The 23,766-nt window shown below is 43.2% G+C and overlaps 2 protein-coding genes across 7 annotated transcripts in view; both read right to left on the bottom strand.

The window, feature by feature from the left end:
• Positions 1–1,155: 1,155 nt before the first annotated feature.
• Positions 1,156–10,069, bottom strand: PLA2G12A (phospholipase A2 group XIIA). The gene is made up of 4 exons (XM_006275634.4): positions 9,874–10,069; positions 5,919–5,995; positions 5,174–5,339; positions 1,156–2,272 (listed from the first exon to the last, which is right to left on the bottom strand). The coding sequence occupies exons 1-4, from the start codon at positions 10,067–10,069 to the stop codon at positions 2,154–2,156; spliced, it is 558 nt and encodes a 185-aa protein (XP_006275696.1). The 3' UTR covers positions 1,156–2,153.
• A 7,194-nt stretch (positions 10,070–17,263) lies between these two features.
• The window catches only part of CFI (complement factor I), a 30,983-nt gene continuing 24,480 nt past the window's right edge, over positions 17,264–23,766 (bottom strand). For all 6 annotated transcript variants that reach the window (XM_014598295.3, XM_014598387.3, XM_019500099.2 and 3 more), the window contains 3 exons: positions 20,100–20,377; positions 18,722–18,823; positions 17,264–17,742 (listed from right to left, as the gene is read on the bottom strand). In XM_014598295.3, the coding sequence (XP_014453781.1) occupies positions 17,525–17,742; positions 18,722–18,823; positions 20,100–20,377 (598 nt within the window). In that variant the 3' untranslated portion in view covers positions 17,264–17,524. The remainder of the gene's footprint in view (positions 17,743–18,721; positions 18,824–20,099; positions 20,378–23,766) is intronic.

Below are 23,766 nucleotides of genomic sequence, written 5' to 3'. Positions count from 1 at the left end.
CCTGGACAGTCGCTGAGCCAAGATCATGCCAAAATATCAGAGTAGGTTACTATATCCTTCCCCATGAGTATACCCCAACCTACCTAGGAGTTTTATCAGGCCATTGCCTCACCTATAAATGTCACATCCAGAAGGTCAGTAAAGTTTCTGCATGGGTAGTTGTCTTAAGATATTTAGCCAGCCTGACATGGGGTGCCAACTTCAAAGTGCTAAGAACCACCGTACTTGCAATGGTATATACCCCAGCAGGATATTGTGCTCCTGTATGGTTCAGAAGTTGTTACATTAAAGAGCTTGACATTCAACACTACTTAACAGTGCATCATGACTCACAACAGGCTGCAAAACCTAACATATATGCAGATGTACTCCCCATATTCTTGAGCATTAGAACAAGTGATATAAGACGACACACCCTAACATCCTTACTGGCAAAAGAGGCAAGAGATGATGAAAAAGTCACCTACCCCATGTTAACTGAAGACTCAAACAGATGGAAGATTAAGAGGCTTAGAAGTCACAAATCATTTGTACATGAAGTCCGGAAGCTCCTGGAAGATATTAAACTGAACCTATGGGCAGCAATGGAGTAGACCTATTGCTAGAAAAGGTTACATCTATTCCTACAGTATATTATACCAACACCAAACAAGTCCTCCATCAGGTACAACCTTGACAGAGAAGCATGGGTCAAGATGAACAGACTGAGATCTGGATGATGCTTCAAAACAACACTTTATAAAGATGAACATCTTGGACAGCCCCTCGTGCAAATGTGGTATCCAACAAACAGCACAGCATTTAATCAAAAGTTGCAATCTTCACAAATGCCCAAATGGGGTCACACATTGAGCAATAATACCTGATAACTGGTCATAGATTTGGAAGTTGATATCAAACACCTTACAAAAGACAGAGTCTGATAGCTGCAGATAAAAAGAAATATCATAATTTCTTGGTGAAGTTCTTGCTTTTTAAAAAAACAAAATAACCTACTACAGATAGCTCAGGTCGGTTAAACTAAATAAGCTGTTTATGTCCCAGAGGGAACAGTTAGGAATCAAAGATCTGTTAACTCTGTAGAAGGAATACAATTACATGAAGATGTCTTTAGCACATTTGTCCAACTAGATGGAAACACTGAGACACTGCAAGTTATGAAACTATTTTTAATTTTTTATGAAAAAGAATATAGATAAGGTGAAGAGTAGCCAAGAGATGAAGACAGTAACATAGTCAACACAACACAAATATAAATCACCCTCTGAACAGACCAAGATGTATCTTTTGCTATGTATAAACAAATATACCTGTTACAAATAATCAAATATAATTACATTTGATCTAAAAATACCATCTATTTGAAATTAATTATGAAATTACAGCTGTGTTTCAGCATCACCAGATCAAGTGTCACCTTGCATATTTTTCGGCTGTAAACTGTCCGGTTTTGCAACACAAGCTTTGAAAGTATCCCACATGGATCTGAGAAGTGCTGCAGAGTAAGCTGGGAATATAAGCAGACAGTAAGGCTCTTTGGCTTTAGTTGTACGTCATCACTAAAGGGTTTCATCTAGTCAATTCAAACATGGCAAGGTATACAATCAAAGTAGAAAAACAGAAGTCAGTTAATCACAGTAATATTCCACCAACAGCTTAAAAGTGCAAAACATTTAAGATCAAATATTGAACTCACAAAATCCTTTCAAAGATACACTAGACGTTTAAGGCCTGCTTAACCCCCAAATTTGACCTATTAAAAAAAAAAAAAAAAAAAAAAAAAAGCCTGAAGTCTGTACTGTTTTCACGTTCCCAATATATTTCTCACCAAATGTGTGCAGAGTTGTTGTAAGTAAAAAGGCATCAGTAATTTTCAGTAGCATTCAATCAACAGCCCTACCAGAAGCTTGTGTGGAAGTACAGAAGGACGCTGCTTTCAGTACCAAGCTTCAAGAACGGACGGCTTAAGCAGACACAAGTTTTAAAATGAGGGAAAAAAAAGACCCAATGTCCCTGTGAAAACAGATCCACTTTCATACCAACATTACACTTCACAAAAATGAAATAAAACAGCTTGTAACAAAATGCTGATTCTTTTGCTCGGGCTGAGCCTTTCACACAATTCTAGTTCGTAAGGTTTCTGGTATCTTCTTTTAAAGGTCTCTCTTGTCCTCATACTGGCACATACAGGCAGCTCTCTGACTATCCAGGTATGGTTTACATCCTAAATGTATAACTGCATCAAACACCAGCTGAACGGTTGATTCACAGGCTGCAAGACAAAGGGAGATCAGTTTACTATAGGGATTAAACATGCTTCTATAGTGAAAAAATTAAACAGCTAGGCTGCGTACAAAAGTTTAGGCAGCCTGTAGGGGAGGCACTATAACCAGGGTGGTTTACACAATGCAACATGAGTTAGAGCGCCATTGAACCCAACACACGCTTCTCCGGAGCTGGGGTGGGGAAAGGGGGAAATGGAGCCCCCCTGGCTTGCAGGCCCAGCCTGGCTCCCCTGAAGATCCCAGGAGGGATAGCCAGGCTGGGCCCGCGAGGCCAGGGGGCTCTGTTTCCCTTGCCCCAGCTCTGGGCACAGCAGCAACAGCTGCCACTGTGCAGACGCTCACTCAGGGGCCGAAGGGAAGGGAGCCCCCTGCTACAGAGGCCCAGCCCAGCTTTCCCCAAGACCCCAGTAGAGGAAGTGGGGGGAGAGAGGGGGCATGCATGGCAGAGGGGGCTCCCTTTCCTGCACCCCCACCCCCAGTTTTCTGTCTCTTCTTTGTGACAGGCCTGCAAAGCCACATAGGTTGTGGGCAGAACTGCCTGAAACTAACCCTCGTGAGGAACCTGCATATGCAAGTTCCCTAAGGCACAATACCCTACAGTACCTCTGTCTGATACTACATTAGACAAGGGTTAAATATCTGCACAATCAACTAATTTAAAAAAAAGCACTCTGCAGCCATGAATGTTTGTTGTGTTATGGCTATAGAACACTTTTGGGAGCTTCATCACGTGAAAAAATGCAACTTTGATAAACACCCAACTTAACACTTTTCTGAGTCTCTTGTTAAGACTGTTTATGGGTTGCCTAGGCCCACATGTGAGTATGGCATGTTACAGGGACTAGAGAATGATCATACATTCATTTAGGTTGTCTTTTCAACATCTAAACCCACTTTTATTGAAAGTTAGAATATCAAAACAAAGTTAACCTTGACTGCATTCACTATGTATGGAAAAAAAAAAGTTCTTGAGTAAGCTAATCTTAGGTATACAGCTTCGTGTTGCTGTTTTATGTCCCACTTTTTATGCAGAATATCCTCTGACTTTAATGGCAGCTCTGCGAGGATCATGTCTTTCACAGTTCTAACAAAATGTGCTCATGCATACACTTAATTGCAATCAAAGACCTCTGCAAGATCCAGGTAAGGGTCCACTCTGCAGCCAGACTGCTCTCAACAGGAGTACTCACAGTAGGAAGCATGATGGTTCTGTTTCTTAGGCATGTGTTTGTCAAATATTGATACAGGTTGTGGGGGTTTTTGTCTTCCTCTAGTAGGGGGCATGGGCCATCCACCTGGGATCTCTTGAGTGTATATTAACATATGTTTATAAAACCAAGACACTGGCTACCATGGATCCCCTGCCTTACCTGTGGCAGGTTAGGGTGTTATGTCTTGTGTCAGGGTTGATGATAGTTTTGTAGAGTTTAGATTACTGATTACATGGGATGGCTTGGATAGGGATGATCCCATCTCAGGCAGAGGGTTGGACTAGATGAAATATGGATGTCCCTTCCAGCCCTACTTCTCTATGAAGTCTAAATACTGATCATTTGCATAACTGGACCCCTAACCAGAAAGGAGTCCAACTTATGCATTCCCACTGAAATACCTACACTACTCACCAAAATAAAAAGCATGCTTTAAAGATAATTATACTGTATGCTATAGTTGCTCAAAATAACTTTCTTCCCCCATATCTCAGGGAGTCTAATCTATACCTCAGTTATGTGGATAGGTAACATCTCTGATATTACTCTAAACAGAGTGGGATCCAAATTCTATTACAGAAAAAAAAATGTAAAAGGAATTTGCAGATAAAATTTACAGGAGTGCATATACAGCACTGTTTTCTACCTACAGTGTCATTATACGTCATTTTAAGATCTTTATTTTGTAAAGGGAAGCAATTTCATATATGCATGCAATTTACAGTAAAACCCTTCTAGAAGATGAACCACACCCAATGCAACAATAAGTATTTATCTTCATTACTGTACAGTGCAAATATGGCTAATCATTAAACATTTATTTTTATGAATGTGTAGTACTAGTTTTCATAAGCATTAAGGGGGAAGGGGAGGAAGGTAGGAACCATGCATTTAATGCAAAAGAATCGATATCTAGCATCTAAGTAAGTTGTTGCCTACGAAAGTTTATGCCTCTAAGCCAATTAGCCTCTAAGGGCATTTGTACACATGCTGGTGCTGCAGCGCAGACATTTGTATAAATGGCGAAATGAGGTGTCAGCACTGAGAAAATGGCGGTGGCGCACTTTTGAACTAAAACATATGGAAGGTATTTTAGTTCAAAAGCACACCACTGCCATATTTTCAGTGCTGACGCGCTTTTCACCACTTATTCAAATGCATGTGCTGCAGCACCAGGCACGTCAACTCACGTACAGAGCAGACTCAGTTAAATCGAGCCTGCTCCAATGTGCTGGATTATCCAGCGTATTGGAGCAGACCAATGTATGTGTATAAATGCCCTAAGGTGCCAGCCTGGAAAGATTCAACAATTAGCTTAGTGCTTTTCACAGACTTTTACTTGCATTTCATTGCAAGGCAACATATTTTAGGGCTTTTTACATGCAGGAGATCAATCACTAGTTGTTTAAAACATGCAGGAAAAAAAACCAACCCTTTTCTCTTTCTTTTTATTAACTTTACATATATAAGAGCCTGACACGCATATCTCAGGCATATTCTCTTCCCATAAGAATACTGGAGGAAAAGTGAATTCACATGAATTTGTTATTCCCCGATTACTGTAATTTACACAGTTCATACAAACGTACACATTTAGACCACTGCTGTCTTGTTCTGTACAGAACTACAGTAAAGATCAGGTCAGTATATCTTGCATTACATTTTTTTCAGCCTTACCCTGTACACTTTCTGATATTCCCAATGTTCTCTGTACCTCTCTGCAGATTTTGGAAAGACAATACTGAAACTGTTCATCACACTCGTTTTTCTTACTGCCACAGGTATCATAGCATCTATCATGTTGATTACAGCACTTTGTCATTGAGGGGATACCAATGTCAAACTATAAAGAAAATTTTCAACGTTAGTATTTCAGCCGCCAAAATAGTCTATTGCATCCAGTGATTATAAAAATGGTGTGCTAGCCATACAAAGCAACCCATAAAGAAGGCTGGGTACAGCTGTACCATCAACATGTTACTTGTACTCCAAAAGGAAGCTAAACACTAATAATATGGAAAATGTAAGTGGAAACTGAACCAGGAGATTATCTTAGGGCAGTTCAGGGTGCTATCGCTGGAGCACTGCAAGGTTTTCAGAATCTTCCCTGCATTAAAAGTATTTAATCCTTGATAGTGATCATATCTTCTGAGCATAAATAATGAGCGCCGATAGGCATCCTTATTTGTAGGACATTTAAAAAAAAGTCTGCATTAGGAAACATCAAGCTGGTAGTCTGTCAATTAACTAGCCTCTTTAAAATGCTTCCAAAGTACACCCTGAAGTAACATGCGCACACATTGTTCCTATTTTTAGAATGGAAAGTTCAAAGAGGGCATGTTTTAAGTTAACTACTAGTAAGATTAAATACGGAAGACTGAGTAAATACGAAAAATGCTTGAAAAAAAAACAAACAACTCACGTGAACTCCAAATACTGGTGATCCACATCCATTCGGTGGTGAAGGCTTATATCCATAACGTGGAAAAGGCTTTGATCCTATAAAAGGGAATTTAAAATACCCTAAATAAGTTTTGTTTTTGTTTTTTGCTTCAGTTATAAATTAGGTGCATCTGCAAGTGCTAAGTTCCTTTTTTTTAAAAAAAAGCAAGTTTTATTCAGGCATCTATTTTATGCACTCAAGTCTGAACAATTTTGGTTCAAAGTTACACGTATATTCTAGATCAGCATTTCTCAACTCATGGGTCACAACCCAAAAGTGGGTTGCAAGAATATATGAGAGGGTTGCAAACAAACTTTAAAAATGGATCAACAAACTTTTAAAATGGATTCTCCTCTAAAGGAGAAAAACATGGGAGATAGTAGCTTTTGCCTTGCAGGGTGGAGACTTCCAGGCTGCAAAGGGCTGTCTGGGACCACCCAATGCCCCACACACTTGAGGGCACTGGGTCCGGAGTCAGAGGTACTGGGTCAGGACTGGCCATCAATGTTTACAAATGGGTTCTGGTACAAAAAGGTTGAGAACCGTTCTAGATAAAGCAAGACTCCCTGTCTGCAGGAAAAAAAATAAAATAAATTTACTTCAGCTTTTTAAAATGTTCCATACTTTTTACCTATAAGCAAAGCAGCTGTACTAACTTCCTTTCTAAGGCATCACACCTACTAAACGGAAGGGAACAGGACACAAGTATTTTTGCTAATTTTTACACGACTACAAAATGAAGAGCTCCTGCTTATTTGTGAAACCCCTGTTCATTTTATGAAGAGTGCACAACAGAAAGAGCCATAAAAGATACTTGTGTGTATATAAGAATAGGGAAAGTATGGGGTAAAACAATGCAGCTCAATGTATTTTGGGATCTGAGACCAAACCATGAAAAACTTTCTAAAGGAGGGATTGTATGGACAAGGTGCATATAATGAATGAGGTGGGAGTAGGACACACTTCATGGTGGCCTGAGATATGCCAGAGATCACCCTAACACTTCACCACCAAAAAATCTGCATGTACACCCCTTGCACCCTCAGTTTCACCCTCAAAAGGAGCTTCACTGAGTGAAAACAAAAAGGTTACTTGGGACTTAGTAAGTCTCAGCTTAGACAATCTTAAAAGATATGTTTTAATAAATTCTATTTCAAAAAACTTTCCAACACAATCAGACAAAACACATTATTAGGTAAGACTACCATGAGAGAAGCCTAGGCCAAAATATTTTACATCTACAAATAGTTTCTAGAGCTGCCTTTGCACTACTCCAGTTATTACCGGTTTCATGCAGTGGAAAATCATCAGGGGCTAAAGACATAAAAAGTGAATCCCTGCATATGACACACTACCAAATGTAGTGTCATCTAGGTGGGGGTGTAGGGGGTGGGAAAAGTCCTTCCTGACCTTCTCAGGCAAGTAATGAAGCCCACAGCACAAAATTAAATTAGTTAACCTAATTCTCACACAGTAAATAACATATGTGAATTTAAATTTCTGATTAATTCCGGTTACATATTTTTCTTCCGTTTTTCAAGTTTACACGAAAATAGTCTCAAGTTGTGAAGCCTGCATTTGTGGCCGAAGTCATTTACCTGACTATACTGAGGGAAGTTTCAGGCAATTTAATAACATCCTAGCAAAGCCAATATCCATTCTCAGATTAGTGTTTATTCCCGGAAGTATCCAATCCTTCTGTAATGAGATGCTTGAAATCATGACAGTACTGAATTACACCTGATGCAACCAGTAACAGTGGGAGTACAATGGTCGCTTTAAAGAGTGTTGCAAAAGACTGCCGTGTTACTACATAACTGCACTCACTTGGGGTTGCTGAACTAGAACCAAGTAAACCAAAGGATTACATGTCAGTGTCATATATAGCAGAAGCTTTTGTGAGCTGAAGTTTAATCCCTCCAATACTGTGAAAGGACTGTATAGAAAGCAGAATATAAGGAGACAGAAATCAGAATACAAAAAGAAGGGGAGAGAGCTTTCTACATTCCCTTCCACAGTATGTGAAGTCAGCTTCAGCTCCAGAAAGCTTGTGCTACATATAGATCTAATTTGGTTAATCTAAGGTGCAAATTCACCCTGCTTTCTCATCAGCTGTCCCAAGCAATCAATGCCTTCACTTGGCCTCCCTGATTAAGGGAGGCTTCTAGTTTCCTTGGCAAGCCTAGGCCCATCTTTCTCTGGGCATAGCAAACAGGCCTGCCTCCCTGACACAGCAGGGAAGCTGTGCAAGACAGAAGGCCAGCATCAGAAAGCAGATGCATCTAATCCTATCTGCAGAACCGCCAAGGCACTGTCAGGGGCAAGTGGCTACTGCCACCTGCATCCCAACACACCACGCAGGCAATTTTTAACCAGGGACGCCGCCACAGTGGTGTGTACAGTTGGCAACTGTTTTGCAGTCCCCAAAATCAGCTCGAAGATGCCTAAAAGGCCCCTGCTACACACTGCATATCTTATGCAACTGACTGGTCTATCATGCAATAAATTCAGAACGGCCACTGTGCAAAGTAATTGTCACACAATTCACTGGTTCATCACGTAATACTTTCAGACTGGTGACATGTGCAAAGCAATTATCGCAGAAGTCTGGTCTTATAAACTGCCACACATACAAATAAATATCACAATGGCCCCTATCACATGTTACCCAATCAACTGGTCCATCATGTAGTAAATTCAGACTGGATCCTGTACAAACTAATTATCACACAATCCACCGGTTCATCATGTAATGTAATCCTACCAGCCACACATCCAAAGCAAGTATCATACCGCGGTCCCTACTACATTTTACATATATTACGTAACTGACTGGTCCATCATGCTTTAAAGCAGGGGCGGGCAATTATTTCGGTCGGAGGGCCAGTTACTGAGTTTTGGCAAGCCATTGAGGGCTGCATGACAGGCAGCCAGGGGCAGATAAATATTAATTTTTTAAAGTTTTTAGGGGCCCCGCGAGCCAGACAGGTTGGCCTGGCAGGCCACATGCGGCCCACAGGCTGCATTTTGTCCACCCCTGCTTTAAAGTCACACAATTATCGTGCAATTCACTAGCCTGGCATGCAATACATTCAGACTGGCTACACATGTAAATGAATGATCACATGACAGTCCCAGCCACATCTTACAGAGCGCACCATTTCATCCTGCAATAATACATTCAGATCAGCCACATGGGCAAAGAAACGATCATACCATTCACTGGCCCAGTGTGCAATAAATCCAGACTAGCCACACATGCAAATCTGATCACACACCAGCCCCAGCTACATATTACATAGAAAGCACCATTTCCTCCTGCAATACATTCAGAGCAGCAGGGCTGTCCCTAGAAGGGGGCAAATTAGGGCAACCGCCCCAGTCCCTGTGGACAGTGCTGTACAGGCCCCGTAGCAGCTGCTGCGTACTGCTGGCTCGCCACCCTGGCCCTGCATGGGCTATACCGCGGGCACCCTTAGGGAGGCTCTGCAGATCGGTCACAAGGGCAAAACAACGACCACGCCATTCACTGGCCCAGCACACAACTGGCAACACGTGCAAAACAATGATCACGCAAGGGCCCCATTACATTACAGAGAGCGCACCAGTAACACATTCGTACTGGCCACACGGGCAAAAGAGGATCACAGCCACACCTTACACGGAGCCCGCCGCTCCCTCGTGCACTATTCAGATCGGGTACACCATTCACAACACCTTGAGACTGGCCACACACGTAAACCAACGATGGCACGCAGGCCCCGTGCACACGCTACACCGAGCGCACCAGCCCCACACACACACACACACACACACACACACACGGGCAAAAGCGACGCTCCCGCGCCGGCCCCGTGCACACGTTACATGGAGCGCGCCACTGCGCCGCGCAATCGACGCAAACGGGCCTGCCCGGCCGCTCCGCCGCCCCTACCGTCGCCGCACTTGTACTGGCAGAGCCCGTCCTCGCCGCCCAGCAGGTCCAGGGCGGCGTTGAGGTAGACGTCGATGCGGTGCACGCCGTTGCGGATGGTCTTGAGGGTCATGCGCCAGTCCGGGGTGTACGGCAGCTGGCCCCGCGCCCCCAGCGCCGCCAGCGCCAACAGCACCAGCAGCCGCCCTCCCGCCATCTGCCCCCATCCCGCGCTCCGCCCCCGGCCCCGCCCCCGGCAGAGGGGCAAGCAGCGAGTGTCCGCGGTTTCTCGGGTGGAAATGCACGTTCGTGTTTGGCAGGAGAGCTGCAGATGCGGGTCCTGTTGTTCATGTGCTCATGCACAAAGCAGCGATTCTGAACCGAATTGCCACAGCACCTCATGAGCTCTCCAAAGGTGCGGCGGGGTCCCACGCATTGTGAAGGGTGTTAGGTGTGCAAACGTGAGCTGCAAGATAAACCCAGAGTTGCAAACAGCAGTCCATAATTGTGGGGTTTTTTTGAGTTCTTTGGAATAGAAAACTGCTCTATTTTTATTTATTTGTTTATTTATTTATTTATTGGAATAGGTCATTTTTGTAGGCACAGAGAAAGGTTAAAAAAAAAAAAAGCCTTTTTCCCTCAAAGTTGTCTGGTGGCAAGCAGGATGTAGAAGCATATGTCCTTCTGGTTGTGAGCTTCATATTTCACAGATGAGAACCCTTGCAATTTACAATGTACAGGAACCCTTCCTGTTCATTGAACCCTTACAATGTACAGGAAGAGAAGACCCCCTTGTATGATCAAGAATAGTAAACTGCTCAGAACGTATGATAGGCAGACTTGGTTCTTTGGGTAAATCTGACATCTTACATTAGACCCACTACAGTAGTTGGGAATGTGCTTCTTTGCACGCTTTCAGGCACAAGCACTTGGGTGATGGGTCATGTTTTCATAAACCTCATGTTTGGGAAAACATGACCCATAAAACCTTAGTAGGCACTTTAAAACAGTCCTAATTCCGAAATAAGTAGACTTCAGTTACTCTATAAGCAAAATAAAAGTACTGACAGAATTGACCTCAACTTATCAAACAATTTTTGGGTACCTGAACATGTGTAAAGAAGAATGTTCCGAACTATTGTAGTTGGCCTAATAAAAGATATCAGATTTACCCATAGAACTCATCTGCCTGTGCCCTTCTAACACAGCTACAGCCAATACCTCGTCCCTGTAACACAGCTACAACTGATACTCCCAAAATGTACAATGATTTTCGAGGCAACTGATTAATGCAGTGTAAGCAAAACCCAAGCTATTCTTAGGGGGTGCCGTTACACATGCCTCTTTTAAGTGGGCTTAGTCTAAAACTACCATTTTTAAGGCACATAAATGGCATGTGTCTACACACTCAGGGAGTCTTAACTGACTCTCTGGGTGTGTCGTCAATGCTTTCTTATAACTGCTTGCCTCAAAATAAAGAATTGCTTCAACTTTGACCCAGTTTTCACTCACCCACTGCTGATTACAGTGCGCATTATAAAGTAAATACAAAGACTTATTTGCTTACTTATTTGCATATTTTTCTAGTATTCAATTGATACGATAATTTTGAGCTTCCAAGACAATCATTTCATATTAAGACCTGGCAATGCTGTTCTGGACAGCTAATCTGCACGCAATTCAGGGCTGGGAGTAATGTAAGAGTGAGACAGGCTGAACAGTTAGACTGTCACCAGCAATGTCGCTTTGCCAATACAGATGTCAAATAATATCATGCATCAAGTATACTGCTCCTGTCAGGCCAGGCCTCTCTTGGCTGGCTCTCTGGTACCATGTAAACCAGTACAGCCTGTTCCGTGGTCAGGTCATCAGCGACTAAACTGGTGCCCCCACTTGGGCTAGCCTGGGTGAGGAGGAGGGTATGTGGACACCCAGCAGGACTAAAAATAAGACCTGTCAAAGGGCGGATGAGCTCCCTGTGAGCCAATGCCCATTCGTACCTGGAGAGGAGATAGGCACCACCAGGTCATTGACTGAAGAATTACTAATGATGCAAAGCAACTCAGCTGACCTCATAACGGATCAGTCGAGGCCTGGGCCTACCATGACTACGTCCAAACACAGGGCAGAGTGGAGAAGGGTTGTTACAGCATCTGAGATAGCCCAATGGTTGCAGCAACATCGGGGCTGACATGACAAGTACACAGCCCTGAATACACCTTAGATGAAGCTGGGATTATGAGACAAAATCCTTTTCAGGCCACCCCGAACCACACATCTCCCCCACCAGGGGCTGCTTCTGAATGACTCACAACCTTGAGTTGTGTCCAAATTAGCTTTTAGAAAGGAACCAGGAACCAGGAATAAAGACCTGGAAATAAGGAATCAACTTCAGCCTCATCCTCAGACCCTGATCACCCGCAGGCTGAGGGTGCCACCTGTCCTCTCCTTGGTGCAGCCCTAAAGAAGGGCTACTAGCTGGGGCAGAGCATAGGTCCATCTTGCCCCTGTGTGGATTCTGTGAAAGGTCCTCAGCCAGTTGAAGGAGGTGAAGTAGGCTGTTTCTCAGGAAAGCTTTTGCCCCTCTGAAGGAGTTATTGAGTCATAGAGAAATCAGGCTGGACGGGACTTCCAGAGGGCATCTAGTCCAGCTCCCTGCCTCAGGCAGGATCATTCCTATCAAACCATCCCGTATCGTCATCATCTAAACTCTACCTAAGATATACCCTCAACCCTGACACAACACAGACCTAACACCCTAACCTGCCACAGGTAAAGCAGGGCAGCCAGTGTCCTGCTTTTATAAAATGTAAAATGCCTCAGACTCCCTTGAATGCTGCCAGCCCTTTCTTTGGTGTGGGCCTGAAGAAGGGCCGTTAGCTGGGGCAAAGCAGAGGTCCATCTTGCACCTTCCAGCCTTGCTTGAATCCTACAGGAGCCAACTGGAGGAGGTGAAGTAAGCTGTTTCTTGGGAAAGCTTATGCCCCTCTGAAGGAGTTGGTCTCTGAGGTGGCAGCCTGCTGTCTAAGAACCCAGGAAAAGAAAGCCATCGTTTTATGTGCTTCCTTAGCCTAGGTGGCATCTGCTTTTGTTCCCAGACTTGAACAATGGTTTTCAGTGCCCAACAAGTCTGTCCAGCATCTCTCCCACCTATATGTATGGCCTGTACAGAGCTGGAACACATGGGGGTCACTCTGCAGCCAGCTCCAGCAATCTGGCACATGCGGGGTCACTTTGTTGCTGGATCCAGTGCGTCAACTGTATGCTGGATGTGGCCCACAGGCTGAACCTACCTATATGATTCAGCTTGCTAAGTCTAGAAGGCAGATTGTCACTGCTGTAGACGATCAGTGTCGCTAAACTGGTACAAGCTAATTTGTAGCCAGGGTTGAAGCTAGACAGCTTTAGGAAGCACCTACCCTGTCCCCTGGCATCAGCTGATGCACAATTAATGACCCCCTCTAATAACAGGGGGAGCTAGCAGGTTCTTGCTGAACTCATACTCGTGGCTCCTTGTGCATCAAATAGGCCCGTGTTACACAGTGGCAGAGAGTGGATGCTGAGAGGGAGAGTGAACAGGGTATGACCAGGGTTTTTCTCATCATTCCTTTCTCCTTTGTAGCCTGCAGTATTTAAGTCTAGGAAGTCTGATTCAAAACACTTAAATCCCTGAGCAGAGCCCCTAACTACCACGCTCAAAAGCTACAGATACAGCTTTCCTCCAAGAATTTGTCCAGTCCCTTTTTGAATCTGTCTAAACTGTCAGCTTTCACAACATCCAGTGGCAATGAATTCCAGTGTTGCTACCACTTGTTGCACCATCCAAAAGGAAAATCAGTTGGATGACAAAAGGTGGTAATAGGCTCTGCTGCTTTATTGCAGCAGATACCTATGAGCTCTGTGGTGGAAGAATACAAGCACTCTTCTGCCACTCGAGGCAAGTGCTTTGGACATTTGAGGGGTGCTCAAGTCCCTAGAGCATTTGTCCACTTTCCCTGCTTACACAGGGGCATTTTGGGGAACCTCAGAGTGCCTCCGCATAAGCAGGGAAGTCAGGGTTCCCTGCTCAGTCAGACCCACACCTCTGGTCTGGCTGGGTGGAGAAAAGCCTATCTCTGCTTGGCTAGTTCTGTGCCCCAGGTCTGGCTCACCTGTCTCTGTTCAGTCAAACCCATGCCCTCAGAAAAGCCCCACTTTCCCTACCTAGCCTTACAGAAAGCCAAGCTCATGTCCTGCATTATGTTAATTCACACTTTGCCTTGAAACAATAGGGGCTAGTTTGACTTAACTGCCATTAAACCTAGTCTGTAAATGGTTATACAGTGTCTGTTTTGGTTACCCTGGCCTAATCCCACATTTTACAACTGGGGAACTGAGTACCTGCAAGATCAAACCGGTTCTCTATTTTTAGCTTGAGTGGGCAGGAGATTAGGTTCTCTCATTGCTTGGAGTCTCAGAACACCAGAGACTATGCCTGAAGAAGGGTGACTGGGCCTGAAAGCTTGCCAAGAACTTTTTTCCAACTACTCAGTTGGTCTAATAAAAGACATCACACCTACTCAAAGAACCTTGCCTGCCAAGAGATTGCAGAAAGCTTAGTCCTGAGGTGGCAGCTTCCATGTTAACATCACAGCACACCCTTTTTTAATCACACGGGTCCTGTTGTTCATGTGCTAATGAGTAAAGCAGTGATTCTCAACCAAGTTGCCACAGCACCTTAGGTTACCTTAAGAGCTTTCCAAAGGTGCGGTGGGGTCCCACACAATGTTAACGCTGTTGGATGTGCAAACGTGATTCACAAGATAAACCCAGAGTTGCAAACAGCAGTCCATAATTGTGGTTTTTCTGAGTTCTTTGGAATAGAAAAACTGCTCTATTTTTTTTGTAGGCAAGGGAAGAGTGAAGACGAAAAGACCTGGCATTTTCCAAAGGTTGCTCCAAGTCTAAAAAGGTTGAGAACCACTGGAATAAGCCAACGTACAATCCCATGTAGCGAAAGATCTCCCAAGTGCTTTACACCTGCAGAGTGGTAATATGCCTGGCCACTGTCATTTCAACATGTGTAAATTTAACTTTCCTAGGACTAATCTGTTTGTTTCTCCTTGCTTCCCTGAGCAAACAGGAGCTCTGGAGCCAGTACATTTAGCACTTGTCTACTTGAAATCAGTGTGCTTGCCTTATTTACTTGAAATCAATGGAACTGTGTGACTGTGGCCAGCAGGATTTGGACTTTTATCTCTTAAAGCATGCTGATTTGGAATATGCGAAGGTAATACAAATATTGTTATATTTATTTCTTTTATGTTAGCTTGTAATTTATTTTGATACTGCTAATGTGACAGAAGCTGATTCTATTTCTGAATCATCCTATTTCTGTTACGGGAACCTCTTGTGTAAGAAAGGGCTAGAAGGTAGCACCCTGATATAAAGGCAATATGATAAAAGAGCTAGTAACTATGAAGAGCCCAATCCTCTTTTGTTGAGAATAATCATGGCCCACTAAATTAACAGGAATTCTAGAGTTTTGGGAATTTTTTTTTTTTTTTTTTAGTTTAAATACCTGAGTTTGAGTGGGATAATATCAGAAGAGATATCTAATCCAGGGGACTAAGAATCAGGTTTATGATTTGTTTTGGGTTTTTTGTTGGTTTGTTTGTTTGACCACAACCTGTAAAAGTATTGTTTGGGGAATCTTCTCTGTGAGTTTTTTCCCATTATAATCCACTTTGAGCCCATTGGATAGGGTGGGAAATATATATATATATATATATATATATATATATATATTGCAAAAAGCATCTTTTGAGAAAGCACCCTGAGGCATACATGACAACTGACCCATAGTGGTTGAATTAAATAGAAACAGAAGGGGGAGCTCTCTCCAAACCTGCTATAGAAGCACTTCCCATACAGGATTTAAGCATGTGCTAATACCTCACTTAGCTAAGAAGGGGTGCTTTCCTGATTTGGGCTCCAGAAGAGCACATCAAACTGTAATCCTTTTCTCTAATTAGTAGTCATTGACAAATAAAAGGTGGTGGAAGAGGAAGAAGAGCAAACCCAGGAAAAATAAAGTACAATTTAAACCAGACTGCTGTTAGTTGTAAATTAGAACTGTGCCATCCTATGCTGTCATGTGGACCCACCTTATACCATTGTTTAACAGGAGAATTAAGCCTCAGAAGCTCTGAAAACTTGGATGAATTGGTTCTGATGTTATTTGGAAATTTAATGTTATGAGAGTAACACTAGCCCAAGAGGTAAATTCTGGTCCTCTTGGTTTGACCAGAACACAGATGCTGATTGCTGTAGGCTTCTGTTTTGAATAGCCCTTTTTCTAGCTCCAGTCCTAGGCACATGTTTAGTTTTTTCTACAAATTATTCTCAGATGTAACTATATTCTACTTGGGAGGGAGTTTCCTTCAGCATCCATGCCACAGTACCTATTGCCTCTCCTTTTCGTCTGGTTTAGAGCAAGATTTTGGGTGCGTCTACATGTGCAATTAATGCAAAGCAATAAACTCCGGAGTTTATCATGCCAGAGTTTATTGCTCCTGTGCATGCCATTTGAATGTGTGCCAGGGACTGCAGCGCATTGAGTTGGGTTGGAGCTGCCCTAATTGGCAGAGGGCCTCAGGGGTCAGCCTACCAGCCTAGGGCTGCTCCCCCCTGGCTCAGTGTGCCGTAGAAGAGCTGGCTGGGGCATGAGGGTGCTCCAGTGCAGACCTAGCTAGCAGGCAGCCCCTAAAGTGAAGCACCCTCATGCCCCAGCCATGTCAACATCTATAGGTGAGCTGCTGCAGAGTAAAACGCTTGGCTGCAGGATAGTACTTGTATTTACAAGTACTATCCTGCTGCAGTGTTAATTAGTTTGCTCCATTCTAATAAGGGTGTACATGTAGAAGTGTGATGTTTACTGCAGAGATAATTAGTCTAATCCACAGTAAATGTCTCATGTAGACGTACCCTCTGTCATTAAAGCAGAGTAGCTTCATCACAGATTAAAGGTGAACCAGAATTGAAGTTGAGTACCTCTGTACTCTACTTCATTTTTGTTACTGACCCCTAATTTTAATTTGATTCTGTACCTACTGAAGTCAATTGCACAGCTCCCATTGATTTCATTGTTCAGAATCAGTCCCTAGCCTACTTTGTGGATGATGGTATCCTTTCCTTATGTGGCTTCAGTCCTCTGTACTTGGTGTGGTAGGACCAGGTTATTTTGAGAATCTGTTGTTTTAGGGCTTTGAGCATTCCCTCAAGTTCTGTAATATCTGTTTGACATGACACGAGTTCCTCACTATAATTTCTGCCAAGTTTGAATGGTGCCTCTGTGCTCACTTTACTTTCAGTGTGGATTTCCATTTTAAACTGACAGGAAATCTCAATGCAGACACAGTATGACATGATAACACTTGCAAAGCATCACACATTTTAATTTCCTTCTAATAAGCATGCATTTTTAGTGAATCTTGCAGGCGATTAATTGCAGTACAAAACACTATTTCCACACAAATCACAACATTTATAGGAGGCTAATTGCATTATCACAATGTGCTTATTAAACATGTGTTTTAGGAGTTACTACATGACAACTTCTGATCATAACATAGAACTGAATCTTTATTTTTGTGTGTAGGTGGTAACAATGGAGCACTTAATTTCCAAAGCTTCACACGTTATATTTAGAAATGAGGGCCCTCCCCACCTGATGGCTAATCCAGTCAAAATAACTTGCCACCTTTGTGTAAACACCAGGGTAGCCAGCCACTCCACAGTTTTCACCCCAGCTCACAACACCCCACACATAGGCCACATTATTTGAATCAAAACAGATCAGAGGTCCTCCTGAATCACCTTTACAGCTGTCAATGGACCCATCATGTGTACCTGAAGGAATAGAGAAAGCGAGAGAGAGAGGGAAAAAAAACATGAGAATTTATTGGCAGGCAGAAGGGGAGGTTCTTACTGTGTGGACTATAGAACATTATTTTCCCGAGAGAGAGGTAGTTAGCCCTGTTAGTCTAAAGTGAGGCAGAAACCAGGGCAAAGTGGCACCTTATGAACTAACATGTTCAAAGAGGCATGAGCTTTTGTAGGCTACTTTGTCAGATGCTAAGTTATAAAATTATAGATGGCAGAAATCTTTTCGTTTGCATTAGTGTAACTTGATTGATGCTCATTAGCTGAACCAAGTTATTCTGGTGTTATACCTGTGCAGTAGCACAGGATTCAGCTCTGTTGTATATCATATTTCTTTTTGAAAAGTAATCTAAGGAAACTGACTGTGGGCTACTGAGAGAGGTACCATTGTTTCTAATTAGGTGAATGTAGTCTTTGTGAAGAATGGATCAAGGGCAAAGAATGTGAAGATACCATCATGTAGAGATATTGTTATAACGCTAGGGCATTGCTTCTAGCTTTACCTGTTCTCTTGATAATAGGGCTTCACTCTCTTCCATTCTTACCGCATTTTTCCTTACACTTTCTAGCAGAATGTTTCAATTAGTGTGGGAGGAACCTGTTGTAACCATGGCAGGAGTTTATTCTCTGTGCTCAGCATAAGATAACTACTTTTTTAAAAAATTGCCCAGCATACATATTTGTAATGTGTTTTGTAAGCTTGTGAGAGGCAAGCATTTTTTTAGGATGATATCTTTTATTGGACCGACTGCATGTTGGGATAGAATTAGACAAGTTTTCAAATGCAAGGCATCTTTCATCAGGAACATTTTGGTACTTGACTGAGAATATTATTGTGGTATGTAGTTTATTGTAGTTCAAGCTCTAAAAAAAAATCAGCTCGTAGGACTATGGATATTAGAGATTTAATAGTGACACAATAAATAGTGATGAAATTAATACTTGCCTGCACATTCCATTCCTTTAAAAAAACGGTCCTTGTAGATTTCAGTACAATTTGACAGTATATCAATATAGCCCCATTTGAGGACAAATTGTTTGGCACTGTCTAAAAAAAGAGAAAGAACAAAGCTCTGTAATATGTCAAATTGCATATGCATTTTAAACATACTCTAATATAAAGCAGAAGTTGTACATTTGCTTTTCCTTAACATGACCTGAACCAATGTATTCACTTTCTTCTGCACCTTTATGCGGTTGAGTTCTGAGGACAGAACAGAGTTTAACGTATTTAACTTTAAGGGAAAATAAAAATAGGATGATGCAGACTCTTTAGGATCTTTTGCTGTGAAATGTGTCCAAGCTTTTAACCCATAAAAAATATCATATACAGTCAGTCCTAGACTTACAACATTTCGAGTTACAACGTTTATAAATCGACACCCTGTTTCAACTTTACAATGCCAGTTTCAACTTTACAGCACTTGATCCGATGCGACGCCACGCCAGTGAACAAGTTCACTGTGTCACTCATCTCACTGGAGAACATCTGTCCAAACTTCCTTGGACACTTTCTTTAAGAAAGCAGACAAGTCTCCAGAAAAACCTGCAGCCAGGACTCCTGAGAAGACTCCAGCCAAGAACCCTTCAAAAAGTCCAACCAAGAGCCTTCCAAAAAATCCAGCAAAGTCACCTCAAAGAAGTCCTTCCAAATCAATATGATTGCTATTTACAATATAAATACATTAATGTAGCTATGTTACTCATCTATAATTGAATGAGTACAAAATTCTGGGTCATTTTCGGTGAAAGGAGGGTGTTGGGCTTTGGTTTAGGAACTAGTCCCCAATTTATAACATTGTTTCTTATGAAAAAATTGATTCCAAGTTACAACGTTTTGACTTAAGAGGTGGTTTTCAGGAACCAATTGTGTTGTAAGTCCAAGGACTGCCTGTACTCCATTAATCTGTGTATATCAGTATATCAGAGTGTTACTTTCTGTTTGTCTTTGCCCTCCCCTGACTGCAGCCCCTCAGCTGCCCAGCCTTCTGTCCTTTACATACACCTCCCCCTGCCCCGTCTTATTCTCCAACAATAAAATCCTCCTTCCTACCTGGATTACCCTATTTTACTGACATTTAAAGACATGTATATAACATGATGTATCCAGGGTCACTTTGGACATGTTTTACCTGCATTCCCAACCCTTTCCTGAAATGTATCTATAATATTTTTAGATTGTTAGCTTTTGGGGACCAGAACAATTCTTGCTAAGTGTTTTCAAGGTACCCAGCATACAAGATTTTGGATCCTGACTGAAGCCTATGAGTATTACCATGAGGTGAATAAAAAGAAAATACATTAATAAACTATCAATCAAATACCTCTTTCTAGTCCCCATCCAGAAATCTTGCATCTATGTCCAGGTTTAAACATATATTCTGACCATGGGACACAGGCAGGTGTGCTGTATGCTAACGAGCATGGTTTTCCTTTGTCCATACTTTTCATCTCCAGCAGAGCAATGTCATTTTCATATGTTCCAGCATTATACTTTTCATGGATTATCACTTTATTCAGCTTAAAGGTATCTATTTCTCTATTATACTGTATTGTGTCCAGCAAACCAGACCATATTCTATATTGATGAACTCGAGTTGCTCTGGAAAGAAAAATGAAATACATTTTGCCAATAAATACACAAATGTAAGCTCTCAGTTGTAGCCAACTCTGCCATTTTGCAGAGTATCAGAATTTCTGCAGAAAGAATTAATATTATGTATTAAAGAGTTGTCCTATTCTGAACCAAGTTGTCCAGAGCTTCCTGAAATGTCAGTGAAGATCGACTGGGCACTTCATCTGATGTGGAGAATATTTTTTACAGCAAAAATATATTATGGAGAGCACTGAACAGCAAGAGAGCAGGTTCCTTTTAACTATTCCTCATGCAAGGTGGTCACAATGCCCTTTTCTGCATGCTCAGCAGTTCACTGAGCTGCCAATGATTTTCCTTCAAAAACGTATGGTTTTACTTCTACCCAGCACCAAAGACTTAGGCAGCCTTCCTGCTATTCCTGTCCAGTAAAGTCAAACTTTGACAAATTAAGGCCCCTATGTTGTCTACAAGTGGGGAAAATGAAATGGAGACACTTGACTTGAGAAATTACAGCAAATGTAATTTGGGGCTGCATCAGCCGGAGTATTAGACATGGGAGATAATATTGCCACTCTAGTTGGCACTAGTTAGATCTCATCGAGAATATTGTATGAAGTTCTGGCCTCCAAGCTTTAAGAAGGACATGGAGAAGTTAAAGAGGGTCCAGAGGTGTGTGACAAAAAATGATAAAGGAATTGGAGACGAGATTGTCATCATATCTGGACTTTAAAACAGCCTTTGATCTGGTGTCCCATTACCTCCTCATAGAAAAATTGGCCAACTGTGGCCTCGACTAAACCACAGTCCAATGGCTGGGAAATTGGCTCTGAGGTCGAACCCAGAGAGTAGTGGTCGATGGTAGCAAATCATTATGGTGCTCTGTGACCAGTGGTGTCCCCCAAGGCTCTGTCCTTGGACCGGTTCTCTTTAACATCTTTATCAACGATGTGGACATTGGTGTCAGAAGCGCACTGGCTAAGTTCGCTGATGACACTAAACTTTGGGGCATAGTGTCCACACCTGAGGACAGGCTAGTGATCCAGGCTGACTTGGATAAACTTAGTAAGTGGGTGGATACAAACCTGATGAAGTTCAATAACAATATATGCAAGGTACTCCACCTCAGGAAAAAAACCCCGCAACATATTTATAGGCTCGGCAGTGCTACACTTGCTAGCACCACTGCTGAAAGAGACTTGGGGGTCATGATTGACCACAAGATGAACATAAGCCACCAATGCAATGTTGCAGCTGGTAAAGCAAACAAAACCCTGGCTTGCATTTATAGATGCTTCTCAAGTAAATCTCAGGATGTTATCCTCCTTCTGTACTCGGCTTTGGTTAGGCCACAGCTGGAGTACTGCATCCAATTCTGGGCTCCACAATTCAAGGATGTTGAGAAGCTTGAGAGACTCCAGAGGAGAGCCACACACATGATCAGAGGGCAAGATAATAGGCCTTATAAAGAGAGGCTGAGAGCCATGGGACTCTACAGCCTGGAAAAGCGCAGGCTCGGGGCAGACCTGGTGGCTGCTTATAAGTACATAAGGGGTGTGCATCAGGATCTGGGGGAACATCTGTTCACCAGAGCGCCCCAAGGAGAAACAAGGACCAATGATCATAACCTCCTCCAAGACCATTTTAGGCTGGACATAAGAAAATATTTCTTTACTGTCTGAGACCCCAAGACCTAGAATAGACTCCCTCCAGATGTGGTGGAGGCACCTACTCTGGACTTATTCAAGAAACTTTTGGGTGCTTATCTTTCTGGGATCCTTTGACCCTAGCTTCCTGACCCTGGGGCAGGGGGCTGGACTTGATGATCTTCAAGGTCCCTTCCAGCCCTAACGTCTATGAAATCTATGAAATTGGAAATCAAGCATTATTAGCAAAGGTTGAGAGAAGCAAGCATGTTTAGCTTGGAATAAAGGCAGTTAAGCGAGGACATGATAGGAGATTCAAACATCTGAAAGTTTGCCGTAAAGATGGAAGAAAACAACTGTTCTCCATTGCTGCAAAGGGCAGCAATGTGGAACAATGGTTTTAAGCTGCAGTGAAGTGGAATTCAAATGAGTACCAGAAAAAAATTCCTTACTTTAAGGATAGTATAGCAGTGGAATAGACTACTCAGGGAATTCATGGATATTTTCATTGGAGCAGTATATCCTAAACTCTTGATACCTGGGGCACAATTCTTTTCTAGATTAAAACTGGTGGCATGCTTCAATCTTATACCCAAAAAGGGGAGCAGAGAAAAGTGGCAGCATCAACATCAGATGTTCGGTCCTGGCACAGCTTCCTAGCAGCTGGAAGCTGCACACATGCCACAACTGGAGAGCCGGGGGGCAGGGGGGTGGTGGGGGGAGGGCTGGGAGAAGTGGTGGCAGGGCAGGTGTGGGGAAAACCCTTCCCAGGGGAGGCAGTGTCAGGCTGAACCAGGGCAGCAGCCTCTCTGACAGGGCTATGGAGTTACTCCACTGTTTGCCCCAGGACTGAGGAGGGGTTGTAAACAAAATCTGTGCTTCCCTGGGAAGCCACGGTGTGCAGGTACAGCTGGAGTGGGGATGGGGTACAGGGACACTTATTGGCAAGGGCTCCCCAGAGCTCAGCAAGACAAATACAGGGGCTGGGCGAGAGAGTTCCCCTGCCTACAATCAGCTGGACCTGGGAATGGAGGGGAAGGAAAGGGTGGGGACCTGAACCTCCCTGTCCTGTGGAGGCATAGCATGAATGCAGAGTGTGGCATTAAGCATGGCCATGTTTGCAGATGTATGATCCTGGTGTGCCATTGCTTCTCCCAGACCCCTGCTTCTTGGCTATGGTGCATGTGCAGCTTTCAGCTACTGGGGAGCTGTGCTCAGACCAGCTGCTGCCATACACTGACTACATCCTGGGAATACAGCCATGTCAAGCTGTGCTGCACCTAATTCCAGGCCCCATTCAGTGCACAAGGCTTGAGAACAGGCTATGTGATCTTGGTCTTTAGCACATTTGAGAACAATGGGGAGCACCCTCTGAGCGTCTTCCCCCCGACCCTCCTCCTACAGACTTGTCTCATCATGCTCTGGGCCTCCGCTTCTCCCCACTCACTCCAGTCCCTGCTGCAGCGGCCCTGGGAGCAGCCTACACCACCTGCCTGCTCCACAGGATGGCACAGCCCATGGGCTGGGGCGAGTGGGGACAAGTGGAGCCCCGGAGCCAATTGCATGAGTGAATTTACCTCACATCTAATGAATTTGGGGTATAAAAAGAGTAATTTCATAAGAGTGAATTTGCATATACAGGACCCACATAAAATTGAGGGAAACCTGTACTACAAAGAGGTACTACACAGAACTTGCAGCCCCACAAAACTGGGACTATTATGGTGGCTTTACGACTGTGACTAGTATAAG

This window comes from Alligator mississippiensis, chromosome 2 (genome assembly GCF_030867095.1).
Source record: "Alligator mississippiensis isolate rAllMis1 chromosome 2, rAllMis1, whole genome shotgun sequence".
In the NCBI taxonomy this organism is placed as follows: domain Eukaryota; kingdom Metazoa; phylum Chordata; order Crocodylia; family Alligatoridae; genus Alligator; species Alligator mississippiensis.
This window is presented reverse-complemented; position numbering and strand designations above follow the sequence as displayed.

What these genes read in the sequence shown, in the direction of transcription:
- PLA2G12A (XM_006275634.4), bottom strand. Translation starts at nt 10,069, where the DNA reads ATGGCGGGAGGGCGGCTGCTGGTGCTGTTGGCGCTGGCGGCGCTGGGG. An exon ending in CACCAGTATTTGGAGTTCAC is followed by an intron (nt 5,340 to 5,918) that starts GTGAGTTGTTTG and finishes TTTTCTTTATAG; the next exon opens with TTTGACATTGGTATCCCCTC. An exon ending in AATATCAGAAAGTGTACAGG is followed by an intron (nt 2,273 to 5,173) that starts GTAAGGCTGAAA and finishes TTTGTCTTGCAG; the next exon opens with CCTGTGAATCAACCGTTCAG.